Source organism: Castor canadensis, chromosome 8 (genome assembly GCF_047511655.1).
Source record: "Castor canadensis chromosome 8, mCasCan1.hap1v2, whole genome shotgun sequence".
Lineage (NCBI taxonomy): Eukaryota > Metazoa > Chordata > Mammalia > Rodentia > Castoridae > Castor > Castor canadensis.
This window is the reverse complement of record NC_133393.1, coordinates 59,178,587-59,203,674: the sequence shown is the minus strand read 5'-3', so window position 1 is coordinate 59,203,674 and position 25,088 is coordinate 59,178,587. Positions and strand designations below refer to the sequence as shown.

Here is a 25,088-nt window from a genome sequence, read left to right as displayed (position 1 = left end):
ATACTTGGGAATTGGAGAACTTTAAGATTTTGGTTCAAGACCAGCTTAGGCAAAAGGTTAGGGGGATCCCATCTCAACCAATAAGCTGGGCCTAGTGACTCCCTTCCTGTCATCTCAGCCCCACAAGAGGATGTTGGTAGGAGGACTGAGCAAAGCCCAGTACCAGGCCCCCACCCAAAAGAAAAAAAAAACCTTTAATAGTGCTGTGTTTTGTCCAGATGATATGCAAAATGCTTTTCCAGCCTTACTGTCAGTTCAGCTTATTGAGTATTAAAATCTCCATGTCAAGTAGCTTTTCCATACCAGTTGTTCGCAATAAGAAATGATTACTTTTACTATATTTTCAATTTATTGTATAATTTCAAAGGTTCCTTAAAACATGTGTCCTTGGGGATGTGTCTATAATGCTAAGAACCAGTCATACTATCTATCATAGATGCATTTTTTTTCCTTAATGAATATTTTGACTCTGGTCAAATTCATGCTAATATATGCCGCTACTTGTCTAAAAGTACATACATTCCCCATTTTCTTACAAATCTTTGCAAACATAACTCCATAATATCCATCATAAAAGTGAACCTTATTTTTCAAAGCCTAGATTATTTTATTTTTTTCTGATTTTTTTTGTTTTTCGTGTGTCTGGGGAGTTACGGGTATAAAACCCAGGGCCTCAGGTAGGCAAGGGCTATTCCACTGAGTTACACCCCCATCTCCAGATTTGTCTCTCATTATATTTATGCCAAAAAGTCTGTTTGGATTTCTGTCATATTTTAGTCTTAATTATTAGAAGAAGAATTATTGGATCAGAGAATGGAAATGTATACATAAAATTAAATGTTTTGTAAAATTTTGGACCACATTACATTGCGAATGCTTATGTTCATCTTATTAGTCTACTAAATTACATTTTAAATGTTTTGTTGTTTGAAACAGAAAATAGTTGTATTAAATTTGTATTTTTAGAGATTTTATATTCTATTTTAATCAGATACTTATAAAATTATTAGTTTTCCATTCCTATGTTTTGAACTTTTTTGTCTTTAGGGATTGCACTATTTTTTAGAAATTTCTATTGAGAATTTTTATGTTATGGATATTAATTTAAACTCTCTTACTTGATTATGAATATAATACACTAACTCACCAAACACTGTTAGGGGAGAAAGCTAAAGCCCAAGAGAAAAAATTCTTTCATATAAGGTGGTCATGGGAAGCCCCTCTCACAAGGTGATATTTGAGTTTAGAGCTTAGTATACAAAGGTATAGGTCTTATGGATCTTGGGTTTGGGGGCTAGGGGAGGGAGGCAGAAGAAACAGTAAGCATATAGAGGCCTTGAGGTAAGGCTGCTTTTGATCAGTGTTCAAAAGAGCAAGGACACTGGGGTGCTGGAATGAATAGTTATAGCATGTTGTGAATGACAAGTAGGTTTTCTTATCTCCTTGTTTATTCACATCACATCACCCTGCCTGCCTTTTCCACTGTCAAGCACTCTAGTAATGACATCAGAAAATATCTGGGGTAACATCCCTGTTTTAGGGTCATTTGGTTAACAATGCAAATTCCATCTGCTGCCTTATTTTCCCTTTGCCATGTAACCAGATGTATTCACAGGTTCCAGGAATTAGGACGTGGATGTCTTTAGGAGTCCATTATTCAACATGGTACATACAGTATTTGTTGGTCACACTTTTTAAAACTATTGTATATAGACATTTCATCCTCATTATCACTACTTCTGAAATTTGAGGCACTCCCAATTTTAGAGGAAAGACAAGGAATCATAAAAGGCTGAGAATGAGTGGCCAGTGTGATTAGAAAACTGAAAGTTTGTTGTTTAGGCAGAGAAAAGACTGTTCCAAGGAGAGAGTGGTCAAATAGGTTGAATGCTGCTGAAGGTTATCTAAAATCAGAACTCAGAAATGACTACTGTGTGAGTGCACTAGACAAAGTAATGGCTCCCTTAAGATGCCATCCCTAATCTCCAAAACCTGTGAATATGTTGTACAACCAACTGTTCTTTACAAGTATGACTTTGGTTCTGGACCTTGCTTTACAAAGATTGTCCTGAATTTTCTAGCTGGACACAGTCTAATGTAAATCCTTTAAAGCAAAGAATCTTTCTTTCCTCTGTTCAAAGAGACAGAGAGAAGCATTAGAAAAATTTGATTCCCTATTGCTCATTCTGAGATGCAGGAGCTGTGTGGAAGGAATATGATTTTGTCAACAATTTGCATGAGCAAAGAAAAGAATGACTTCCTTGAAGCCTCCAGACAAGACTACAGTGCTACCTTTTTGATTTTAACTCAGTGAGACTTGTGTTGAATATGAGATAATAAACCCGTTATTTTAAGCCTCTAAGGTTATAGTAATTTGTTATGGCAACAATAGACAACTAATATATTGTGAGCAATTGTTATCTCAGTGAATACTTTTGGCATAGTATACATGAATACATTGCTGGGGATGAGCTGTTAGAGTCTATCTAAAAGAATGGAAGGAAAGTAGGCACAATGAGTAGAGACAATTGAGTGGAAACAGTGTAGCATATTTATATCATGATGGGATTGATTTAATTGTGGGAAAATTGATTATCAAGAGTGAGAGAGACTGAGGAAGGCAGCAATGCCCTTGGTAGATGAGGAGATATGGGATGTAGTAGGTGAGTAGGGCATCATCTTTAGATGGAACACAAACAGTCTTCTGACAGTAACAGCAGGGAAGACCGCTGGTCTGGATATAAGCACACACAGACTAGTGGATGTTCGAGTCAAAGGTGTAATGTCTTTTCTGTTAGCTTTAGGAGAGGATTGAAGAGACAGTGGCGATTTCAGAGTGGAGAAAGTGTGGAACAATAGGCTCAGGTGTGTAGACAAACAGGACCACTACATCAGACTACATGTCTGGTTTTGACAGATTTATTTGCGTTTTTATTTGGCATAGCTGGAAAACACCAAATATTTCTTTGGCGAGTCTGGCCTTGTAAAATTAAGGCATTGGAAGGTAGAAAATGCAGGTCTGTGTAGTCAGGTGTGTGTGATGTGTTGTGTGTATATGTGTGTGTGTGAGAGAGAAAGAGAGAAAGAGGTTAAAAGATAGACTGAGAAAAATAGAAAAAGAGAAGAGAGATTGAGAGGAGATACATACATATGTAGACACAAATCATCTATAACAGTGTATATATGCTCAATACATATGTCTCCTTCTCTTACTTTCTCTATTTCTCAAATATGTAACATAATATAGCATGTGTATGTATGCACACATACATAAACTTACACCTATATGGAGATGTTGGGATGGAAGAATGAAAGTGACTAAGAGAAAGAGTTTGAGAGGGTGGGTGCTGAGCCACACATGCTCAACTTTCTCTTACCAACCAAGAATTATGTACATCCTCTCATTTTCTGTTGTGTAGGGAGGATAGAAGAGTAAGACTGATAAGAGTGTCCTATCACAAGGAAAAATGAACTTAGGGAAAAGGTTTCTCAACAGTTTAGTTTCGTTCAAAAAATATAGAGGAGGAAGGAATATGGTTCTAGCTACATAATTACATAACTAAATCACTGATTTTGTAGCAAATTTTATAATAAAGTCAATACTTAAAAGGTTGTTATCTCATCTGAAACAGCTTCTCTAGGGATGTGTGTTTGATCTTTTGATGCATTGAGGATCTAATTGTCCTATCAAAAGTGATGCCTCTGTTCATTGACTTTATGTATTATTCTGACATCAATTTCAGAAAACTTGACATTATCTTCTGAGAATGAGATAATAATTTTGTTGGTTTGCCTGCTACTTTTGCCAGAGTAGAAAAGAGAGAAATAGGTTATCATCTAAAAGATGTGATTTATATTTTATGTTACAAATAATTTCTTCTGACATTTTATTTTATATCTAAGATAAGTACTGCTTTTATTCTTTTTGAAAAGGGAAAACACACAGCATCAAATTTCAGGGACATAATTGTAGCAAAAAGTCAATTATACTAAGATTTGTAAATCTTAAAAGCATGTGTCTAATTTATAGGGAATAAAGCAACATACTAATCATTTCTTGACTGGTTTTAAGGAAAATAGAAGATTTTGGTGATTTTTATGTCAGCATATTTATTTGCCTGTTTCTGTTTCCTGTTCACCATTATTAAATTCCAATGAATATGTTAGGAAAAATCATCTTTGTGTTTACTTAGAGAGTAGAAGAAACTTTCTTATGCATAGACTTTCTTTCTTATTTTTCTTTACTCATTGGAGAAAAAAAGATTTCTTTTTCTTTCATGTGTGTAATATACTTATTCGGTGTCAAACTATATTAATAAAATATGGTCTTCACTTTGAGTCAGTAACTTAAGATAAAATCTCTTTGATTTGTTATCCTCTCAATTTTTTATCAAAAGTAAAAGGAAGATGACAATAAGGAAAACTAATATTTCCTGACTGATTACTACTTTGCTTACAGTATGCAGTTTTCATAATAACTTTGTGAGTTTATCATCTTACAGATTAGGATAGTCAGTTTAGCTATTTGCATTTATTTAGAGCTTCTAGGTCTACAAGCCTACTAATTTTTTTCCCTTACTAAATATTTACTATGCACTAAGTTGTTTATATCCATTAGTTTTTGTCAGCCACGTACCAATAGAGGAGGCATCTGCCCATATGGAGTTGAGAAGAAGGTGGGACTTCTATTGTCTTTCTCAAAATGTCAACCCTTTGTCCTCAGCCTTGGTGTCAGAAATTTTATCACTAAAGAATTTATTTCATTGAGTTAGGTTTCTATGATAGATACTTTGTGTTTTATTGTTTTAAAGGTTAATAATTTATTTTTTTACACTACAGTGTATTCACATAGTTAAAAATTTACAAAGTACAAAAGGTTATATAGTGTAAAGTTTCCTTCCCTTTCCTGATACTCAGTCAATGCTAGCAGTTTCTTTTTTTTTTTTAATTTGTGATGGGTTTTTCTTTTTTTTTTTTTTTTCATTTTTTAAATTATTATTCATATGTGCATACAAGGCTTGGGTCATTTCTCCCCCCTGCCCCCACCCCCTCCCTTACCACCCACCCCACCCCCTCCCTCTCCCTCTACACCCTCAATACCCAGCAGAAACTATTTTGCCCTTATTTCTAATTTTGTTGTAGAGAGAGTATAAGCCATAATAGGAAGGAAGAAGGGTTTTTACTGGTTGAGATAAGGATAGCTATACAGGGAGTTGACTCACATTAATTTCCTGTGCGTGTGTGTTACCTTCTAGGTTAATTCTTTTTGATCTCACCTTTTCTCTAGTTCCTGGTATATATATATATATCTTTTCACAGATGTTTTAGGTATATACATGTATACTGTATATGTTTATATAGATGTATATACATACATACATATGTATTAGTTTTTCTCCTTTTAAGTGCAAAAAGTGTCAGCGCTTTCACTTAACATTAGAATATTATTCTATATCAGTATGGTAAAGACTTCTTAAGTACTAAATGTATTAAACGAATACATTTATTTAGAAAGTTTCCAACTTTTTCCTGTGATTACCCTGTACACAAATCATTGTGTATTTAGATAGATATTGTTACTAAATACTGAAACTCTAGGGTTTTCATAAATTACTTATTTATTCATTTACTGTCTATACTTATATAGTATAAGATCCAAGTCCAGGGAGTATTTCTGGTTTTGAAAATTTTTACCAAAATTATAAATAAACATAGTTTAAAGAGTCTATTGTAAACATCTTGTTAAGAAAAACAGCAATCACAGATCTTTTCCTCTAGTGCCCCGACAGCAACTGTGTCCAAATTTTTGTCAGATATTTCTGTCCATGTTTATAATAAACATACTTTTTTATATTTATATTAATTTTTCAGATTTCATAAGTGCTTGCCTCCATCCCACACTTAGTGTCTCTTTATTTTCTCATGCAGTTAGATCAGACATTTGGGTAGGTCAGTATTTAATGTATACATTATGATGGTTATGTTAAATGCTATTATTATGTGAATCACATCACATACTATTATTAATTTTCCCTTCCTGAATAATTTTTTATCATGAAGTGATTGTTGTCTTTGTGTATAAAGAATTTTTATTTTGAACTCATTTATATTTTATCTTAATTAATTGAATTCTTGAGGTAATTAAGTTATCTGTGTCCCACAGGTGACCTCATACTTGATTCTGTGAGGACTGGAGGTGTTTCAGCTGTCCTGACATTACATTTGTACGCTTACATTGTTGTCTAATAACTACTTATTTTAATTTGTTACACCGTAGGATTGTTTTGTCTTTTCTTTGCCGTGACTTTGTTCTATCATCTAATGCATTGCTTGTTATATTGTATCTATTTTCCATTCTTTTATTCTTCCTCTCCTTTCTGGTTAATTTCATAAGCATTTTTTCCTCATTAATGTTTTAGTGCATATTCTTATGGTTTAAATTACCACAAGCTTTTTTGCCATTCTTGAACCTTTTTATAGTATTTGGTTCTTGTTTTGTGAATTTCAGATTTTTTTTAGCTCTTTGGGTAAGCTATTATTTTTATCTTTCTATAATCTTTCTATTTATATCTTTCTATAATCATACATTTTTTCTTTCTATAATTTATATCTCTCTATATTCTAGGGTATTTTTTCTGTTGTTGTCTGCTAACATTTTGTCTTCCACTTAGAGGCTCCCTCTAAATGATTAGTGATCCATAGCTGTTTTTTTTTTTGGAGTAGGTCACAGATGATTTTGACTGGAATCTCTTTGCTACAAATAGGGGATAATGTAGGATAGGCTTGACTGTAGAGTTATGTGATTAGAAAAACACAAATACAAAGCTATTTTCAGGTGTTTTAGCTGCACATTGGGTGGCAGCAACAGCAAACATCTTCCATCTTTTTCAAAGATCTGTTTTTGCAGCGATTATTATTAAGGTCCATGTTATATTTCCAATATTCTATTTAGGACAGGGAACTGAAATAAATAATAGTTATTATTTTTAATACTTCATAAATACAAATTTGAAAAAGGCTATGTGTACTCTTATCAGGAGAAATAGTTTATTGTGTTAATATACTAGATCCCCTGAGTACCCACAGAATGAAATGAAAGTTGAGGCATGTTAAGTTTATTGGTGAGTGAAGAAAGAAGCTCATTCAAAGAGGGGTAATAGAGATCACTCTATTAGATTCCCACATCAGCAGTAACAAGTTACCATAATCTTGGTGGATTAAAATAGCAAAAATCTATTGCCACACAATCCTGGGAATCAGAAACCTGAAATTATTATTATTTTTTAAAATTAATTTATTCACATGTGCGTACATTGCTTGGGTCATTTCTCCACCCTCCCCCCCTTTCCCTACCCCCCCCTTCAGTTTCAGGCAGGTCTCGTTCTGCTCTTGTGACTGATTTTGTTGAAGAAAAGACATAAGCATAATAAGGAAGACAAAGCGTTTTTGCTAGTTGAGTTAAGGATAGCTATACAGAGAGATTCCTACTTGCTCTCATGTATCCATGTGTTATGACCTATGTTGATTCATATTGGTTCCTGATCCCCTGCGTTTTAAGGTTTCTGTATTAGTTCCTCTGGAGTGGGGACATCAAATGTTTTCGTGTTTTGGGTTTTCTGCCTATTCCTATGTCTTCTGTATGTGCTCTCCCCTTTTCTTGTGATCCAAGTCCAACAACATTGCTGCATTTGCCCTAGATCTAAAGTCCGCATATGAGGGAGAACATAGGATTTTTGGTCTTCTGAGCCTGGCTGACCTCGCTCAGAATGATGTTCTCCAGTTCCATCCATTTACCTGCAAATGATAAAGATTTCATTCTTCTTCATGGCTGAGTAAAATTCCATTGTGCACAAGTACCACATTTTCTTGATCCATTCATCAGTAGTGGGGCATCTTGGTTGTTTCCATAACTTGGCTATTGTGAATAGCGCTGCAATAAACATGGGTGTGCAGGTGCCTCTGGAGTAACCTGTGTTGCATTCCTTTGGGTGTATCCCCAGGAGTGGGATTGCTGGATCATATGGCAAGTCTATGTTTAGATTTTTAAGAAGTCTCCAAATTTTTTTCCAGAGTGGTTGCACCAGCTTGCATTCCCACCAGCAGTGGATTAGGGTTCCTTTTTCCCCACATTCTCGCCAGTACTTGTTGTTGGTGGTGTTTTTGATGATGGCTATTTTAACAGGAATGAGGTGGAATCTTACTGTGGTTTTGATTTGCATTTCCTTTATGGCCAGAGATGGTGAGCATTTTTTCACGTGTTTTTTGGCCATTTGAATTTCTTCTTTTGAGAAAGTTCTGTTTAGTTCAGTTGCCCATTTCTTAATTGGTTCATTGATTTTAGGAGAGTTTAGTTTCTTAAGTTCCCTGTATATTCTGGTTATCAGTCCCTCGTCTGATGTATAGCTGGCAAATATTTTCTCCCACTCTGTGGGTGGTCTTTTCAGCTTAGAGATCAGTTCTTTTGTTGTGCAGAAGCTTTTTAACTTCATGAAGTCCCATTTATTCATCCTTTCTCTTAGTTGCTGGGTTGCTGGGGTTCTATTGAGGAAGTCTTTGTTTCCTGCTCCTTCCTGTAGTAACTTCAGAGTTTCAGTTCTGAGATTTAGGTCCTTGATCCATTTTGAGTTGATACTAGTACAGGGTGATAGACATGGATCTAGAGAAACCTGAAATTAATGTGCTAGCAGGCCACACACCTTCTGAAATTTCCCTGCCTCTTCTGCCTTTTAATGGCACCCGACATTGCTTGGTGTATGGCAGTATGATATATTTTTTCTGCCTCCTCCTTCACAAGATCCTCTTCCCTCATAAGGGATCTTATTATTGGATTTAGAGCCCACAACTAAATCGTTATCCCATATATCCTTAACTTAATTACATCTGCAAAGACCCTATTTCCACATAAGATTACATTCATAGCTGCCAGGGATTAGGACATGAACGAAACTTTTTTGGGTCACAGCCAACTACAGTCTTCCCTTTAGCACCCCAAAATTCCTGTTATTCATTATGCAAAATTCATCCACGTAGTCCCATCATCCTATCTCAACTCAAACAGTATCAGCTTTAGGGCCAAAATCCCATCTGAGTATCATTAACTTAAAAATACCAAATATCATCATGTAACTTGTTTAATCCAGGTGTGGGTAAGACTCTAGTATGATCAATTCTTGGGCAAAATTTGTTTGTTTTTTTTCCAATCACTAGATCTATAAAACCAGAAAATGTACCAGTTGCTTCTAGAATACACTGGTGGTTCACACATTCCTATCTGAATGGGATACATTGGAAGAAATAAAGGACTTTCCAGTTCCAAACAAGTTGAAAAGCCAGGGGGAAAGATTCCATTAGGTTTTTAGCACTGTGGCTTGATGTTCAGTCTTTGGGACCATGGCTTCAGTGTGGTAAACATCTGGACCTGTCCCTCAGCTGGTCAGTGTCTGGGCCTGGTGCCCTGTGTGGCTTGGGCTCTGGCTTAATGATTATTTCTGGCTTTTGCAGCTCTTTTGCCCTATGGTTGTGGCTCTGCTCATTTGCCTGTGTATCCATAGCTTGAGTTTCTGCCTGTGGGCCTATTGCCCTGGTGTTTGCTCCCATAGTTTTACTCTCAGAGTCATTACTAATTGTTCTTGAAGGTTTGCACATATTTAGACTTGCAACCTCATCAGCCTGTTTCCTTCTTGTAGGATCCCAGAAATTTTACAGCCATTCTTCATTTCATGCTTTCTTATATTTTTGCAAGTATAACGTTCTGAAAACCATGTTGATCTCCTGTGTACATCAAAGGGCTTTATGCTGTGGGTTCTTCAGGGATCTTTTCTGGATAATCTTATATCCTTAGCTTCTTATATGTGGTTGAGTAGATCTTTGAGCTGTAGAACCTATTTTCAAGTAAAGTTACACTTAGAACTATCAGAGATTAAGACTTGTACACATCTTTTTTTATTTTGTAGAGGAGTGGCACAATTAAACCCACCACAAGCAGATGGAAATAATTCATATATACAGACAAATGACCAAAGCACAAAAAACTGATTTTTATTGCTAAGTCATTTAATCTTGATCAAAGTGTTAAATATGTGAGGAGCAGTGATATTTGAGAGTTCCTTTCTGTTACTGAAATTAAAATATAATCAAACTTTGTAGAGCAGCCTTAAAATGGTCATAAAATATTATAAGATATTTAGAGAGGTTTATACCTATAATGATTAGAATAGTTTGTGGAATATCTATATCTATATCCATATATCTGTATCTGTATAGATAGGGAGATTCCTTCCTTCCTTCCTTCTTTCCTTCCTTCTTTCCTTCCTTCCTTCCTTCTCTCCCTCCCACCCTCCCGCCCTCCCTTCCTCCCTCTTTCTTTTTTTCTTCTCCTTTTCTTCCCCCTTCTCCTGGAGCAAATAATAATGGGACATTTAAGTAGCCCTAGGAACAGAGCCCGTACAGTCAACACATTACTTAGCATTTCAGCCAGAATTTTGTAAGTCTGCTTTGTTCAAGCTGTGTGGAATTTGTCCTTTATTCTTTAGCAGCATGTAATGGTCAGAGGCGATGTTGTCTAATGGAGGAATGACAATGCAGTAATAAATCGAGTGTTGTAAACATGTCTTTTCTGATGAATTCCACATGAGTTTTTGTTTTCATCCTCAGAGTGATGAATCTGGTGACTTGTTTATTCATTTCCATTTGCTAACTTATAAATCCCTTTCCTTAAGGTTTTGATTTAGACATGGATGTAAAGTTGTCATGTTTGGCTTTTGTAAACTAGCATGTACAGAAAATAAGTTACTTCTGTGCTGATATGAGCAGCTTATAGGGCTCTTTGCATATACCAAATTACAGAAGAATTACCTTATTATCTTGTTTTTGATTGAGAGGATTCAGCAAAGCTGATGGTTTTGGATTTTGTTTGCTGATAAAATATATGTGGTGTGTTCAGGCAGTTATTAATGGGATATGGCCTGAGATTAAAAGTAATTCTTTGTGATTTTGGGTATCTTATTAAGGGCATGGATCAACACCGAGGACAATTTAATCGCAAAGTGCTTTATTTCCGTTTCAGTATTACTTTATTATACTTTTATACTGATCCTTACATTTCTATGTTACTTTTTGCTCTATTAAATATTTGGATATGTGGGACTGACTGGGGGAGATTTTGAAGTGTTCTTTCATGTGTTATAATTTGTTACCAAGTACATAAAGTGACTGAGAAAATCAGAAAAAAAGAACGGAGAGACTCTTCCAGTTAGTGGAAGAGACTTATATTGCACAAGGCTATGCCATGCCTAGTTTCTTTGCAAGGATTATGGCTCCTTTAGGAACCAGTCAGGCTTTTTGTAAAATCATGGGGTCAATGAACAGCTGTTGTTTCAGTTTTCGTAGTTATGTACACATTTGATAATTGTTTTTTTTTTTTTTTGTATTGTTTTGGCACTTGTAAGTAGGCCACACTGGTGTGTTACATTCTTCAAATTTTCTTAGGGGACAATTTTATACCATTTTTCAAAACCTTTTGGTGCATTAGTTGTATGTTATCCCACTTTCTTTATTTTGATTTTTTGCCCCTGTTATAGATTCTGGAGGTGTTTACCCCTGCCTTCTCCAATATAGGTGATTAGTTGTAAAAGGAATGTAATCTTGTGACTTCAGAGAAAATAGTGGTGAAGCCTGTATTGGAAAACCTTTCTCAATCAGATGATACTAGCTAATTATGTTCTCGCAGGCTGTTTATAGATATGTTCTTGACCAAAGAATTTGGAAAATAAGAATCAGTTCTTACTTTCTAATAGCTGAAATATAATAATTGTTTGGTCCATGAGGTTTCTTTTCTCTTTCTCTCCCATTTTTAAAGCCTTGTAATATATTCATTCCAAACATGTCAACCAAATATTGGTTTTTAACCATCTATGTGGCAAAGGATTCGTTTGCTCTATTCATGGACTAATTTATTTGTGGTAATTAGCATGTTGTCTGCTTGGTGTGGCTGATAAGGGAATATGAATTGAAAAATTTAAATTTTTTGAAAATAATATTGAGTCATATATCCGATAGCCATGTAAATTTTTGCTAATTTGCTTTTCTGGAAGGTACCAGTATTTGTTGATTTTATGGTTCCTTGTTTAAATATGTATCTATCCAATAGATGTGTTTTGAGTACGAATCACATCCAGCCACACTAAGGGTATGAGCCTTAGTTGTCATTTTTGAGAAGCAAGGTGTTAAGATTGGAGTGGCTCTGTGTGGCAAGGATGTGCTTTGAGCAACCTTTGATTGTACCTTGTTTTGCAGCAGTTTTGTAAACCAGAATTTCTAGCTTGTGATAAGGAATTGGTGAATGGCTACTTTAGGTTTTGCTAAGCATAACTAATTGAGTCTGGGTTTCTTCAGAATTATGATGTGTGACATATGAGTCTATATGTAATTAAATTTTGTACAGAAAACCAAAATTGTTGATTAGAGTTTAGGAGTACATTCAAATAGTTCAGTTTTTGACAGAATAGTTTTAAAGATCGAAATGACTACCAAGAGATTTTAGAATTTGCCTTGTCCTTATTGACCTCAGTGATCTTAAACAGATTTCTTGACTGCTTCTGGCTTCATTTCACTCATTTATAAGATTAGTGCATTGAAATAGTTGCCTATGATATCTCGTCTCATTTAAAATTTCTGTTGTTTTAAGTTGTGGGCATTTTCCTGAGTCTTCCTTGTCTAGTGATGCTTTGAGATTTGACATTTTGAAACAAAGCTATTGTGGTTCAATTTTGTTTTGATTACTTTGAATATATGTTGTAAAGTTTTGGCTCTATATTCTTAAATTAAAAATCTCAGGACATCTATGTTTATTTGCTTATTTCCATGTTTTTCTTTTGATAACTCAACAGCCTGATGTGTTACAGGTTGCATTAGTAACTGTAAAGTAAGCAAAGGAGGGTTTATTGATCTAATTGTAACATGCTACATCATAGGAAAGCATTAAGAAAGTTGGAAGGGTATCCTAGATATAACTGAATCCAATTCTCTGGTTTAACTGATAAACATGACCAAAAATGTTTATTTACATGCTTAGCTTGTTTCAGAAAAATGACATGAATTGTAGTGTCAGTCATTCACTCAACAAACATCTATGTGAACCTCAGTCCAAGAATGGGTTCCACATAATTTTTTAACATGATTATATTGATGTTAAATAGCTCTTTCTTTGATGAAGAATGAAATTCCTTTCTCACTTCTCAAACATATTTGACCTTTAAATGTTGCTTATTCTATTTCTGTCTTTATACAGTCCTTATATCTTTTACTAGCACTATATATATGTAAGGCACTGTTTGACATACATACATTCGATATTAAGTAAAATTTCACCTTTTCTAATTGAACTTGTCAAATTTTGAAATCTTTGTTACCCATCCTTTCCTTCTTTTTTCAAGAACCATAGTGTTCGAAAGTACTATCATTATTTCTCCCCATTCAGTGTGTATTAAGGGTAAACAGTTAATGAATAAGAAATAAAAGAATAATTAGTGGGTGTATACTGTTTTATAATGATGGGTGAATACTATTTTGTACAAGGGAGTCAGAGGTTTCTTTGGTAAGGTGATTTCTGAGCATTTTCCAGAGGAAGTAAGATATACAGTATCTAGGAGAATAGTAGGTAAAGAATCACATATAACAAGCTGAACAGTCTTAGAACAAGAATGTACTGCTAATGCCTGAAGAAAGCTAATAATGGCACACAGAGACAGTTGGAAGAGTGGTGCTGTCTTGAGGCCATGGGTAAGATTTTGGAGTTTTAAAAATTAACATGTATTAATTTTATTAACATATTAGCCTATGCATGGGGTTCCATGTATTAACATTTTATTAACACATTATTTGGGTTCTGTGTAATATTTCAATACATGCGTACAGTGCACTCCAATCAAATTCAGCCTTTGTCCTTTCCTCCCTTTTAGATGCTGGGAATTTGAGACAAATGTGTGATACTTCATGGTCCAACAGATATTTATGGATCACCCACTGTACCAAGTACTATTAGGTGCTGTGGACATAGCAGTGAATAATTCCTGTCATCTTAGATATTGCATTTCGCATTACACCTGATTGTGCTTAAGTTTTAAAAGGTTTGTCCTGGCTTCTGTATTGGAGAGAGAGTGGAATTTCAGCAGCGTGGGTATTAGTGTAGCAGTCCTAGTGAGAAATGCTCTTGGTTTGGGGTAGAGAAGTAGCAGTGAGGATGTTGTAGAGTGCTCAGACTGTGTTCAGTCACAATTATAATATGTTTTATAAATAAAAGGAGCCAATACCTGTAAAGATCTTAGAACAGTGCTTTGGACTGTTATGGAGTTAAAACTGATGATCAGTCCAACAAGATTTTTCTGAGGATTGCAAGGGAAATATGAGGGGAAAAAGTAGAGATACTGAAAATGATTTCAGTAGTTTTAGTCTGAGCAACTGGAACATTGACAGAAGAGAATCAAGAATTTTACATTGGGTTTGTTAACTTTGAGGTTCCTTTTACATATTCATATACCTATGTCAGTAGGCAGTTATATAAATAAATCTAACAATCAGCCATGGCAAAGTTTGTAAATATATATTAATAACCCTTGAACCCTAGTACAAAATAGTATTAACCTATCCTTAAAAAATAGTATATACCCACTAATCATGCTTTACTTCTTATTCATTGCTTGTCTACCCCCAATACAAACTGTGGGGAGAAATAAATAGTACATGCCAAGGCTGTGTAAAAAAAAATATATATATATATATATTAAGGTTAAGATTAGAGCTTGAAAAACATGAGAAGAGATCTGATCCCCTGGAAGGTCCTAGAAGGAGACTATTTAGAAGTCAGGGAAATGAAGAGGAGCCTGTTGATCAGACTGGAAGGGGATACAATAGAGAGAGAACTGATTCAGAGTCCAAGTAGAGATACTTTCAGAAAGAAAATAGTGTTGTGGGCAGCAATAGAGGCAGCAGCATTTTTGAATCTTTACAGTTTTCCCAGAAAATCAGAGTAACTAAAATAGCTAAAGGAATAATTCACAAATACCATCTTTAATAATAAATGACTGTTGAGTATGTATTGTAGAGCACAAACAGGTAGGGATAGCAATAAGATACAAATAATTATCCCATCTGCTAGAGTCCATGGCACAGACTATAGAGGCTCTAGCATGGTCCTGAGAGCCTAGGAACCCAGACATTGCCACCCCAAAAGGAAAAGTTTATAGTCAGCACTGAGGACTTGGAAGACAGATCTGAAAACAATAGAAGCTGATAAAGTGCTCTAAGCCCTTATTCCCTTTGGAAATACCATAGAAAATATGCTTCCTGAAGTACAATGATGCACTATAAAGAGAAATGGTAGTACAAGACACTGAAGGGAAGAGTATGTTTGAATACTGGTAGGGACTCTTCAGAGAAAGCAGTTGTCACAATACAGGAAAAGTGGTTAACTTGAAGAAAAGCCACATTACTTTACCATAGCAGAGGAGGGAACTTTGGAATCCAGCACCTAGGAAAATTGTTCCTGTTCACCTCGCTCCCTATTCAGGAACATCTTCTTAAAAGTAAATTAGAACATGGGTAGAGAAAAAGATGGAATGAAACACTGAAGACAGAGGCATTTGAAAAATAACATTAAGTACAAATCAAACAGTAGCTCAGAAATGAGAAGTTAAGGAGCTAGCTGTAGTGCAAAAACATAAAATAGAAATAAAATTTGAAAAGTAGTTAAGAAATGAGGGCTAAGATTGAAAAAATAAAATGTGAATACAATTCTACTGAAAGAAAAAATTAAAGAATGACAGAAAAACAAAAAATAACAAATCAAAGATTTGAAAGCAAGGGATGATCGGAGAAGAAAGGCAAAATTGATCTAATAAATGGAGTCCCTGAAAAAGAAAACCTTAGTAAAACAAAACAAAACAAAAAAGTGTAATTCAACATAACTCTGAGGAACTAAGATGAGGCTGGGATGTGACATGCTGCAAGGGCACATCTGCACCTGCTGAGATAGAGTCACCTTCACTTTTGTAGCATATTCTGCTGAACTTAAGGAAAGCCATTGTGTTAGCAGCTTCCCCTTACCATACTAATACCTGAGAAATTTGTAAAGAGGAATGTTTTACTTTGCCTCATGGTTTCAGTACACAATTAATTACATTGTCCCATTTCTTTGGACCTGTGGTGACTCTACTTTTGGTGTCGTATCCAAAAAAGTCATTGAGACCTATGTTTTGAGCTTTTCCCTGTTTTCTTCTAGTAATTGTACAGCTTCAGATCTTAAACTTAAATCTTTAATCCACTGAAAGTTAATTTTTGAGAGTGCTGTAAAATAGGGATCCAATGTCATTCTTTTGTATGTAAATAGCTAGTTTTCCCAGTGTGATTTATTTAAAACATTATTCTTTGCCTAATGTATGTTCTTGTCAAATATTAATTGATAATTTGCAAATGCATTTATCTCTGGGCTCTCTTTTCTGTTCCATTGGTCTATGTATCTGCTTTTAGGCTAGTACCACACTATTTTGATTACTAGGGCTTTGTGGTATAGTTTTAAATCAGAATTTGATGCCTTTGGCTCTCTTCTTTTTTCTTAAGATTGCTTTTGCTTTTTGGTTTTTATTAGTAATTTGTTATTACTTTTTCTACTGTTCTTGTGGTGCTGGGGTTTGAACTCAGGTTCTCAAGGTTAGTAGGCAGGAACTCTACCACTTGAGCCACTCCACCAGCCCTTTTTTTGTGTTGGGTATTTACGAGAAAGGGACTCCCAAACTGTTTTCCTGGGCTGGCCTTGAACTGCGATCTCTACCCCCTAAATAGCAAGGATTATAGGCGTGAACTTACCATTGCAATTTTGATGGAAGTTGCTTTGAATCTGTAGATTGCTTTAAATAATACGGATATTTTGACAGAAGTTATTCTTCTAGCACATGAATAGAGGGTATCTTTTCACTTATTTTTGTCTTCCTCGATTTTTTGCTTTGGTTTTTATTATTTAAAAATTTTTTGCATTAATTGTATAAAGAGGTTCTATATTACTCTTAATCAACCTCCCTCCTCCCCACTCCTTTTTAACAGTTTGTGGTGGGTTTCATTGTATCTTCAGTTTCTTTCATCATTGTTTTGCATTTAAGTGTACAGATTTTTCTAAGAATTTTTTTCCTAAGTATTTTGTTGCTTACAGTGCTATTGCAAAATCAGTTGTATTCTTGGTTTCTTTTTTGGATAGTTTATTGTAAATGTATAAACACAGAATTGATTTTTGTATGTTAATTTTGTATATTGAAATGTTAGTGAATTTATTTATTAGTCTGAATAGTTTTATAGTGGTGTCTTTATGTTTTTGGTGCATAAGGTCATATCATCTGCAAACAGACATGTTTTTACTTCAATGCTTCTGGTTAGGAGGGCTTTTATTTCTTTTTCTTTCCTAATTGCTCTGACTAGCACTACTACTATGAATGGCAGTAGTCCAGAACACTAATTTCATAGTGATATCCTCATTTGTTTGTTGTGGTAGTGTAGGAAAATGCATAAATTTTCTTTACAAGGTGATTGGAGGAGTTAGCTTCTGTTTTAACTAAAAAATCTGTTAAAATATAGAAAATAACTTTAAAAAATTGCTGTCGTGAACCATTGATTGGGAATCATGTCAATAAAAATTGGTGTTTAAAACATGTGATCATGATGGTTCTTTATGATAAGGCAGTTTGAAGGAATAGTAATTTCGCCATAATAAGGCAAGTATAAAAAGACATACCAGGAAGCAAATTAGAAGTTGAGAATGAAATAGAACCTCTTGCATCAGTGAGGTATAATAAATGAGACAAGGTGAGGAAGAACAGGTTGTAGCAGTAGATGAATAATGTGCTTGAAGTTTGGTTTCTCTCAGAGTCCACAGGCTAACAAAACCTCTGCCATTGGAAACATGTGGCTTCTATTGTTATTGTGGGCACTGTTACCTGCAATCAAATGGGATGGGGTGGGGTGGGGAGGCTGTGTATAAGGTTTTTGTGGTTCATTATGTTCATCAGCCTGGCATGCCATTTGATTGATTCATATTGTGTTATGTTACTAGATTTAATTTGCTAATATTTTGTGTAGTTCTTACATCCAGAGATTTATTCATGATTTTATTTTCTTCTAAGTAACTACAGAGTTTAGAGTAAGAGATTTTGTACTAATAAAATACTCAGGAAGATACTTTCTCTTTTCCTATTCACTGTGTTACTTCTTAGGTATTTGTTAAAAATCCCCTGTAAGGAGAACTACTTGCAAAGTCTTCTGGGCCTAGGGATTAATTGTCAGAGGACGTTTTATGTGTGTTAGATTTTTTTTTAAAGTTAATGCAGATTGACTTTCTTTAAACGCATATTGAACTATTCAAATTTCATAATTCTAGTTTTGGTTCTCACAAGTTATGTTTTCTAGTATTTTTTTCATTTCAGCTAAATCTGTCCATTTTTGCTCTTTCCTACGATTGTTAGACATTAAAAACGTTTACATATTTATTTAAAACTCTTTGATAACTGGTATCTGAAATACTCATGGATTTCTTTGTCTTCTCTTTTTTTCCTTTGTTTTGTTTGTTTTGTCTGTTTTGTCTGCTTTGTCTGTTTTGTCTCTGATAACTTTGTATTGAAAGCTGGACATTATATTTGAGAAGCTGGACAGGATCAGTAGGATGTTAACATCCTCCAGAGAGAGTTCATCCTTTCCATTCCAAGGCAGGTAGACTTGGGTCTAGTCACTTTAGTGTAGTGATTCTCAAACTTTGGGATGTTAGAAACACCTGGAGAAAAAATACAAAATAGAAATGCCTGGACTTGTTGCTGTAATACAAGCCTCCATGTTGGTCTGTGTTAAGACTTGCCAAATATCCCATGGGTTTTTGCACCTCTTAGCATGGTTGTAGTCTCTCAGTAATTGTTTCCCTTTAACACTTCATAACCTAAATTCTTTCCAATGCTTTAAACAGAACTTTAAAAAATATTAGCATATATTAGTTGTACTGAGGGATTTTGACATCTCTATATGTGCTTACAATGTACGTTGGTTATATTCAGCCCTTCTCTCTCATCTTCCTTGCCCCCTTCTTAAAAGAATTTCAACAGGTTTCATTGCTTTATTTTCATACAAGCATATTAAATACATTGGCCATATTCATCCTCCTTTACCCTCTTCTTTCAACCTCCCACTAGTACCTAACCCTAAACAGGACCTGTTTTATATTCGTGCCCTTCTTTTTTAAAGTGTATATTCATTGTTCAAAGGGGTTTTGTTTTGGTACTTTCACATGAGTATATTGTACTTTAATCATATTAACCCCCACTATTACTGTCTGTTTCCCTATCCCCCTACCTTTCTATTCAACAGCTTTCAGTACGTTTGTTATGCCTTCTTCATACATAGATGCAATATTATTCATTCTTTGTCATTCTTTCTCTCCCCCTTCCTGCTGATCCCCTCAAATAGTCCCATGATTATAAACATATTCTATAAATATATATGTGTATGTGATCCTGTATGTATTATGTGTATATCTTTTAATTACAGGGTCCACATATAAGAAAAAATATGCTACTTTTTTTCTTTCTGAACTTTGTTTACTTCCCTTAACATTGATGATCTCCAGTTCAGTCCATTTATCTGTAAATGGCATAATTTTATTCTGTTTTCCTTATGTATATATATCACATTTTCTTAATCCATTAATTAATTCTATGGTAATCTGGGGTGATTCCATAGCTTGGCTATTGTAGTGCTACCATAAGCTTGGTGTATAAGTGTCTTTATTGTATCCTGACTTAGATTCATTTAGATATATGTCTAGGAGTGGTATCATTGGATGATGATGTAGTTCTGTTTTAGTTTTTTAAGGAACCTCCATACTGCTCTCCATAGTGTCCCTCTGACATTCCCTCCTTTTTAAACAGCATTTTGTGGGTTTCACTATGCTACTTTCATGCATATATATATAAAATATATATAAAGTGTACTTCACTCATGTTCACCCCCACCCCGGACCCTACTCTCTCCCATGGGCCTCCCACCACTAATTGTTTGTATTTCTTGATGATAATCATTCTAACTAGAGAGAGGTGAAATCTGAATGTCATTTTGATTTCCATTTCCTTTTTTGTGTTATTATGTTTATATTTTATCCACTGATGTTAGCATTCCTCCTGTGCACATGGTCCATTTGAAAAGTAAATGTGTAATGTGATGCAATCTACATAATAGTCTCTCTGATCATGAACATTTGCTGACACGTATGTACATGCATACATCTGGGTTATAGTGGGAATAGGACATTGAATCTAAAGGTTAAATTCAGTGCAGTTATCTTGCCAGGTATTCAATATGATATTGTGTGTACCTTTCATGTCCCTTAATGTTTAAGGAGTTAGATATTTAGATGACTTATACATACATATTTTAAAATTTATTTTATTGTTTGATTTTTTATTGTTGTGCTGGGGCACATTGTGACATTTACAAAAGTTCTTAACAATGTATTATAGTTGAATTCACCTGCTTCACCATTCTCCTTCTCCTCTCTCCCATTCCTGAAGTAGTTTCAACAGATCTCATTTTTTTCCATTTACATGCATGTGTGCACAATATTTGCACCATATTCAACCTCCTACACTCTTTCCCCACATAGTCTGTCATCTCATTGGTACCAACCCCACAAAAAGGATCTGTTCTGTCCTTGTGGCCGGGGATGTTGAGCATTTCTTCATGTATTTGTTGGCCATTTGTACTTTTTCTTTTGAGACAACTCTGTTCAGTTTATTTGCCCATTTATTCAGTGGGTTATGGATTCTTTGTGGAGCTCGTTTTTTGAATTCCTTCTATATTCTTGTTGTTAATCCCTTGTCAGATGTACAACTGGTAAATATATTCTCCAATTGTGTAGGCTGTGTCTTCAGTCTAGGAACTGTTTTTCCTATGTAGAAATTTCTAAGTTTGATGCAGACACATTTGTTAATCCTTTCTCTTATTTGCTGAATTGTTGGCATTCTATTCAGGAAGTTATTGCTACACTGCCTATATGTTCCAGTGTTTTTCCTATTCTTTCAGTGCTGTTAGTAGTAGTTTCAAATTTTAGGTCTTATATTGAGATCTTTGGTCTATTTTCAATTGATATTAATGCAGAGTGAAAGGGATCTATTTTCACTTTTCTACATGTGGATGTCCAATTTTCCCAGCACCGTTTGTTGAAGAGGATTTCTTTTCTTCAAAGTATTTTTTTGGGCTCCTTTGTCAAAAATCAAGTAGGTGTAACTGCGTTGATTTATTTCTGGGTCTTCTGTTCCATTGGTCTTTGTGTCTGTATCTCAAAGATTCTGGTAAGTGTAGTTTCTAGTTAGTTTTATTCCATTATGTTTGGATATAATACCTTATATGGGATTATTTACACTTTATTACATTTGCTAAGGTTTTCTTAATATCCTAAAATATGATATATTTTGGAGAGAGTCCCATACGTTGCTGAGAAGAATGTGTATTTACAGTAGCTGGATGGCATACTCCATAGATGTGTGTTAAGTGCATTTGGTCTATCGTGTCAATCAATGTTGTTGTGAAGTTTTGGTCTGGATGACCTATCTGCTGGTGAAAGTAGAGTGTTGAAGTTTCCCACTATTACTGTGTTGGTCTCTGTATGTGTTTTTAAGTATAGTAGTGTTTTTTAAAAATATAATTTGATCCACTAATGTTTAGCACATTGGTGCTAAGACTTATTTTGACTCCTGATGGATTGTTCCCTTTATTAGTATGAAATGACTTGCATTGTCTTTTCTGATTTGGTTGGAAGTCTGCTTTATTGCATACAAGTATAGCTACTCATGTCTGTTTTTAGGGTCCATTTGTTTGGAGATATTTTTTCCACCCTTTCACTCTAAGCTAATGTTTCTGTCAGTGAGATGTGTGTTTTTGTAAGCAATAAGAAGTTGGGTCTTGCATTTTAATTCAGCCCACTATTCTATATCTTTTGATTGGTGAATTGAGGTCATTAACATTTATTATTAACATTGAAAGTGATGTAGTATTTTCAGTCCTTTATTTGTGTTTCTTGGGCTTATGTTTTCCCTCTTCTTTGTTGCTAATCTACTGGTCTAGTGGGGTTTATTCTTTCTTGCATTTTCCCGACTGCTGTCTTCTTCATCTGTGTATCAGATTCATTTAAGTATTTTTTGGGGGAGGGCAGTGTTTATTTAGTGGTTATGAATTCCTTTAGTTTTTGTTTATTGTGGAAGGTCTTCATTTCATCCTCAATCATGATAGTTTTGATAAATAGACAAGTCTAGATTGATAATTTTTTTTTCAGGGATTGAAATATGTTATCCTTGATCAATTCACAGTTTGTGTTGAGAAATCTTCTGCTATTATGAAGAATTTGCCTTTATATGTGACTTGGGGCTTCTCTTTCCCTGCATTCTGTATTCATTCATATGAATGAATATGTTCTTCATATTTAGTGTTCTGATTATATCTGGGAATGTTTCTGTCCTGATTCTGCATGTTTGGTTGTCTGAAAGCCTCCTGTCTTGGATTTCTCTCCCTTTCTTAAGACTGGGGAAGTTCTTGGCTATTATGCTACTGAGCACGTTATCCATGCATTTAGTTTGTATCTCTTCTTCTATACTTATGAGTAATAGTTTTTGTCTTTTTATGGGTTCTCAGAGGTCTTGCATGGTCCATTCATGTTTTATTAGTATTTTTTTATTATCTTTGATTTATTGATCTAGTTCCTCTTCTTTATCTTTAATTCCTGAAACTTTATTTTCAACCTTCTCTACTCTGTTAGCAAAACTTTTAATTGAAGTTTTTACTTGGAATATTGAGCTTTTTATTTCCCAGATTTCAACTTGATGCTTTTTCAGGATTTCTGTATCTTTATTGAATTTTTCTTTCATAATCTGCATTGTCTTCTTTATTTCAATCAGCTGTTTGAATTCTCTTTGAATTCAGTTAGTTGTTCACTTTGTATCCTCTTTGAATTCATTCAGTTGCTTATATTTCTTCTCTTTAATTTCATTGATTATTCATGTCATTGTTTCTTTGAATACATTGCTTGAGATTTGTTCTTCTTCACTAGTACTTAATTCTTTTATTTGTGGAGTTGATTTTTTGGAGGGGACATATTTTTTTTCATGGAATTTTTTTAATGCTGGGATTTATGCATCTGGAGTAGAGTTTTTAGTTGGGGGTTTTAATATCCTCTATGCCTTTTAATTGGGAATTGATTGTCATAGATTATTTAAGGCTGTGTAGTAGCAGGGTTGTGATGTATTTTCTGTCACTACACTGGTGGTGTGGGCTCAGTAAACAAACATGAACTACCTTGCTCAAGATGCTAGTGTAGCTTCCTTCTGCACTTAGGAGGAAGCTGTTGTAAGGGTCAGCTGTATGTTCCTTTCCCATGTCATAAGGGTTAACTGTATGGCAGTCCTTTCGCATGTTAGAAGCTGTGAACTGTGCTTCCGTGAACACCATCTCAATATCTTAGCTGTAATTCCAGAACTTTAAAAAAAAATTTTCTATTTCCATTCAGGGAAGCAAAAGTCAAGGGGTTTATTATTTTAAAACACAAAACAGAAGAACAAATTGTGTATTTAGTTTCTTTTTCTTTCAGGAAAAACATAAGCAAGAATTGGAAGACATGAGGAAAGCTGGTCATGAAGCCCTCAGCATTATTGTGGATGAATATAAGGTAGAGACTTGAGAGTCTTTTGCTTATTCTTTTAAACCTTGGATAACTTTTGTAGGAACTTTACATACGTAGGCATGTAGAAACATACAAATTATTGATGCATAATACAGCCCTGTGTGTTAGTCTGCCTTTTGTCACTGTTACAGAATACCTGACCAAGCACCTTAAAGCAGGAAAGATTTATTTTGGTCATGGTTTCAGTCCATTCTTGCCCAGCCCAGTCAATCTGTGCTTAAGAAAAGACTGAAAATCATTGTGGAGAGCATGTGGTATAGCAAAGCTGCCTATCTCCTGGTGGCCAGGAAGCAAAGAAAGAAAACCAGGGACCAGGAACAGGTATATTCTGCAGGACCCTCCCCAGTGACCTGCTTTCTCCAAGTAGATCCTACCTCATTGTTTCCACCACCTCCCAGTAATTCCATCATATTATAAATCCATCAATGGATTAATCCATTGATGAGAAAGAGCCCTCAGGATCCAATCACTTCCCAAAAGATCCCATCAGCTGGCAAGCACATGTTTAACACATGAGCCTTGGGGGGACATTTTTCATATTCAAACCATAAAAATTGATTTTGGTATAGAATTCCTTTCAGTTGATCAATAAATGTTAATTAAAAGCATACTTTGTGGATTATATGACAATGTTAGATACTGATTTAGATATGTGAAACTTATAAAACATTTGAGAATACAATATCAGCAAGTGAAGAAGTTTGAATACAAAATGCCATACAACTAATTGCTATATTGTCTTTATTTTATTTCTGATGTGGTTCTACCTTTGGTAGAGGAAAAAACTTAAGGCACAGTATGAATGTAAAAAATTATACCCTCTTTTTTTTTTATAAGTTAGATTTGGATACATACATGTGATAATAGAAATTATGATTATCAGTATCAATGATACATAATATACTTGGTATAGTCTTTATAATTATTTCAAAAGCTATTTTTCATTCTATATCTGCATAAACTTAATTTTAAGACAAATTGAGTGTTTAGTGTCGGAATAGTTTTTAGGGGGTGGGGCAATACTGAGGTTTGAACTGAGGATGTCTTGCCTGCTGGGAATGCATTCTACCACTTGATCTACTCTACCAACCCCTTTTTAATTAGTTCTTTTTGAGATAGGGTCTCATATTATGCACTAATGGCCACACTGAGATCTTCCTATTAGCACTTCCTTACAAAGCTGGGATGATAAATGTTGCCATCATGCCTAGTCATTGGTTGAGATGGAGTCTCACAAACTTTTTGTCTAGGTGGGCCTTGAACTATAATTCCCATGATCTCCTGTCAAATTCTTTTTTCACCTTTTAAAAATTTATTTTTTATTCACATGTGCATA

The 25,088-nt window shown here is 34.7% G+C and overlaps 1 protein-coding gene across 5 annotated transcripts in view; it reads left to right on the top strand.

The window, feature by feature from the left end:
- Positions 1-25,088, top strand: part of Ccdc91 (coiled-coil domain containing 91) — a 347,069-nt gene that overhangs the window by 125,107 nt on the left and 196,874 nt on the right. For all 5 annotated transcript variants that reach the window (XM_074083034.1, XM_074083030.1, XM_074083031.1 and 2 more), the window contains one exon: positions 23,660-23,737. In XM_074083034.1, the coding sequence (XP_073939135.1) occupies positions 23,660-23,737 (78 nt within the window). The remainder of the gene's footprint in view (positions 1-23,659; positions 23,738-25,088) is intronic.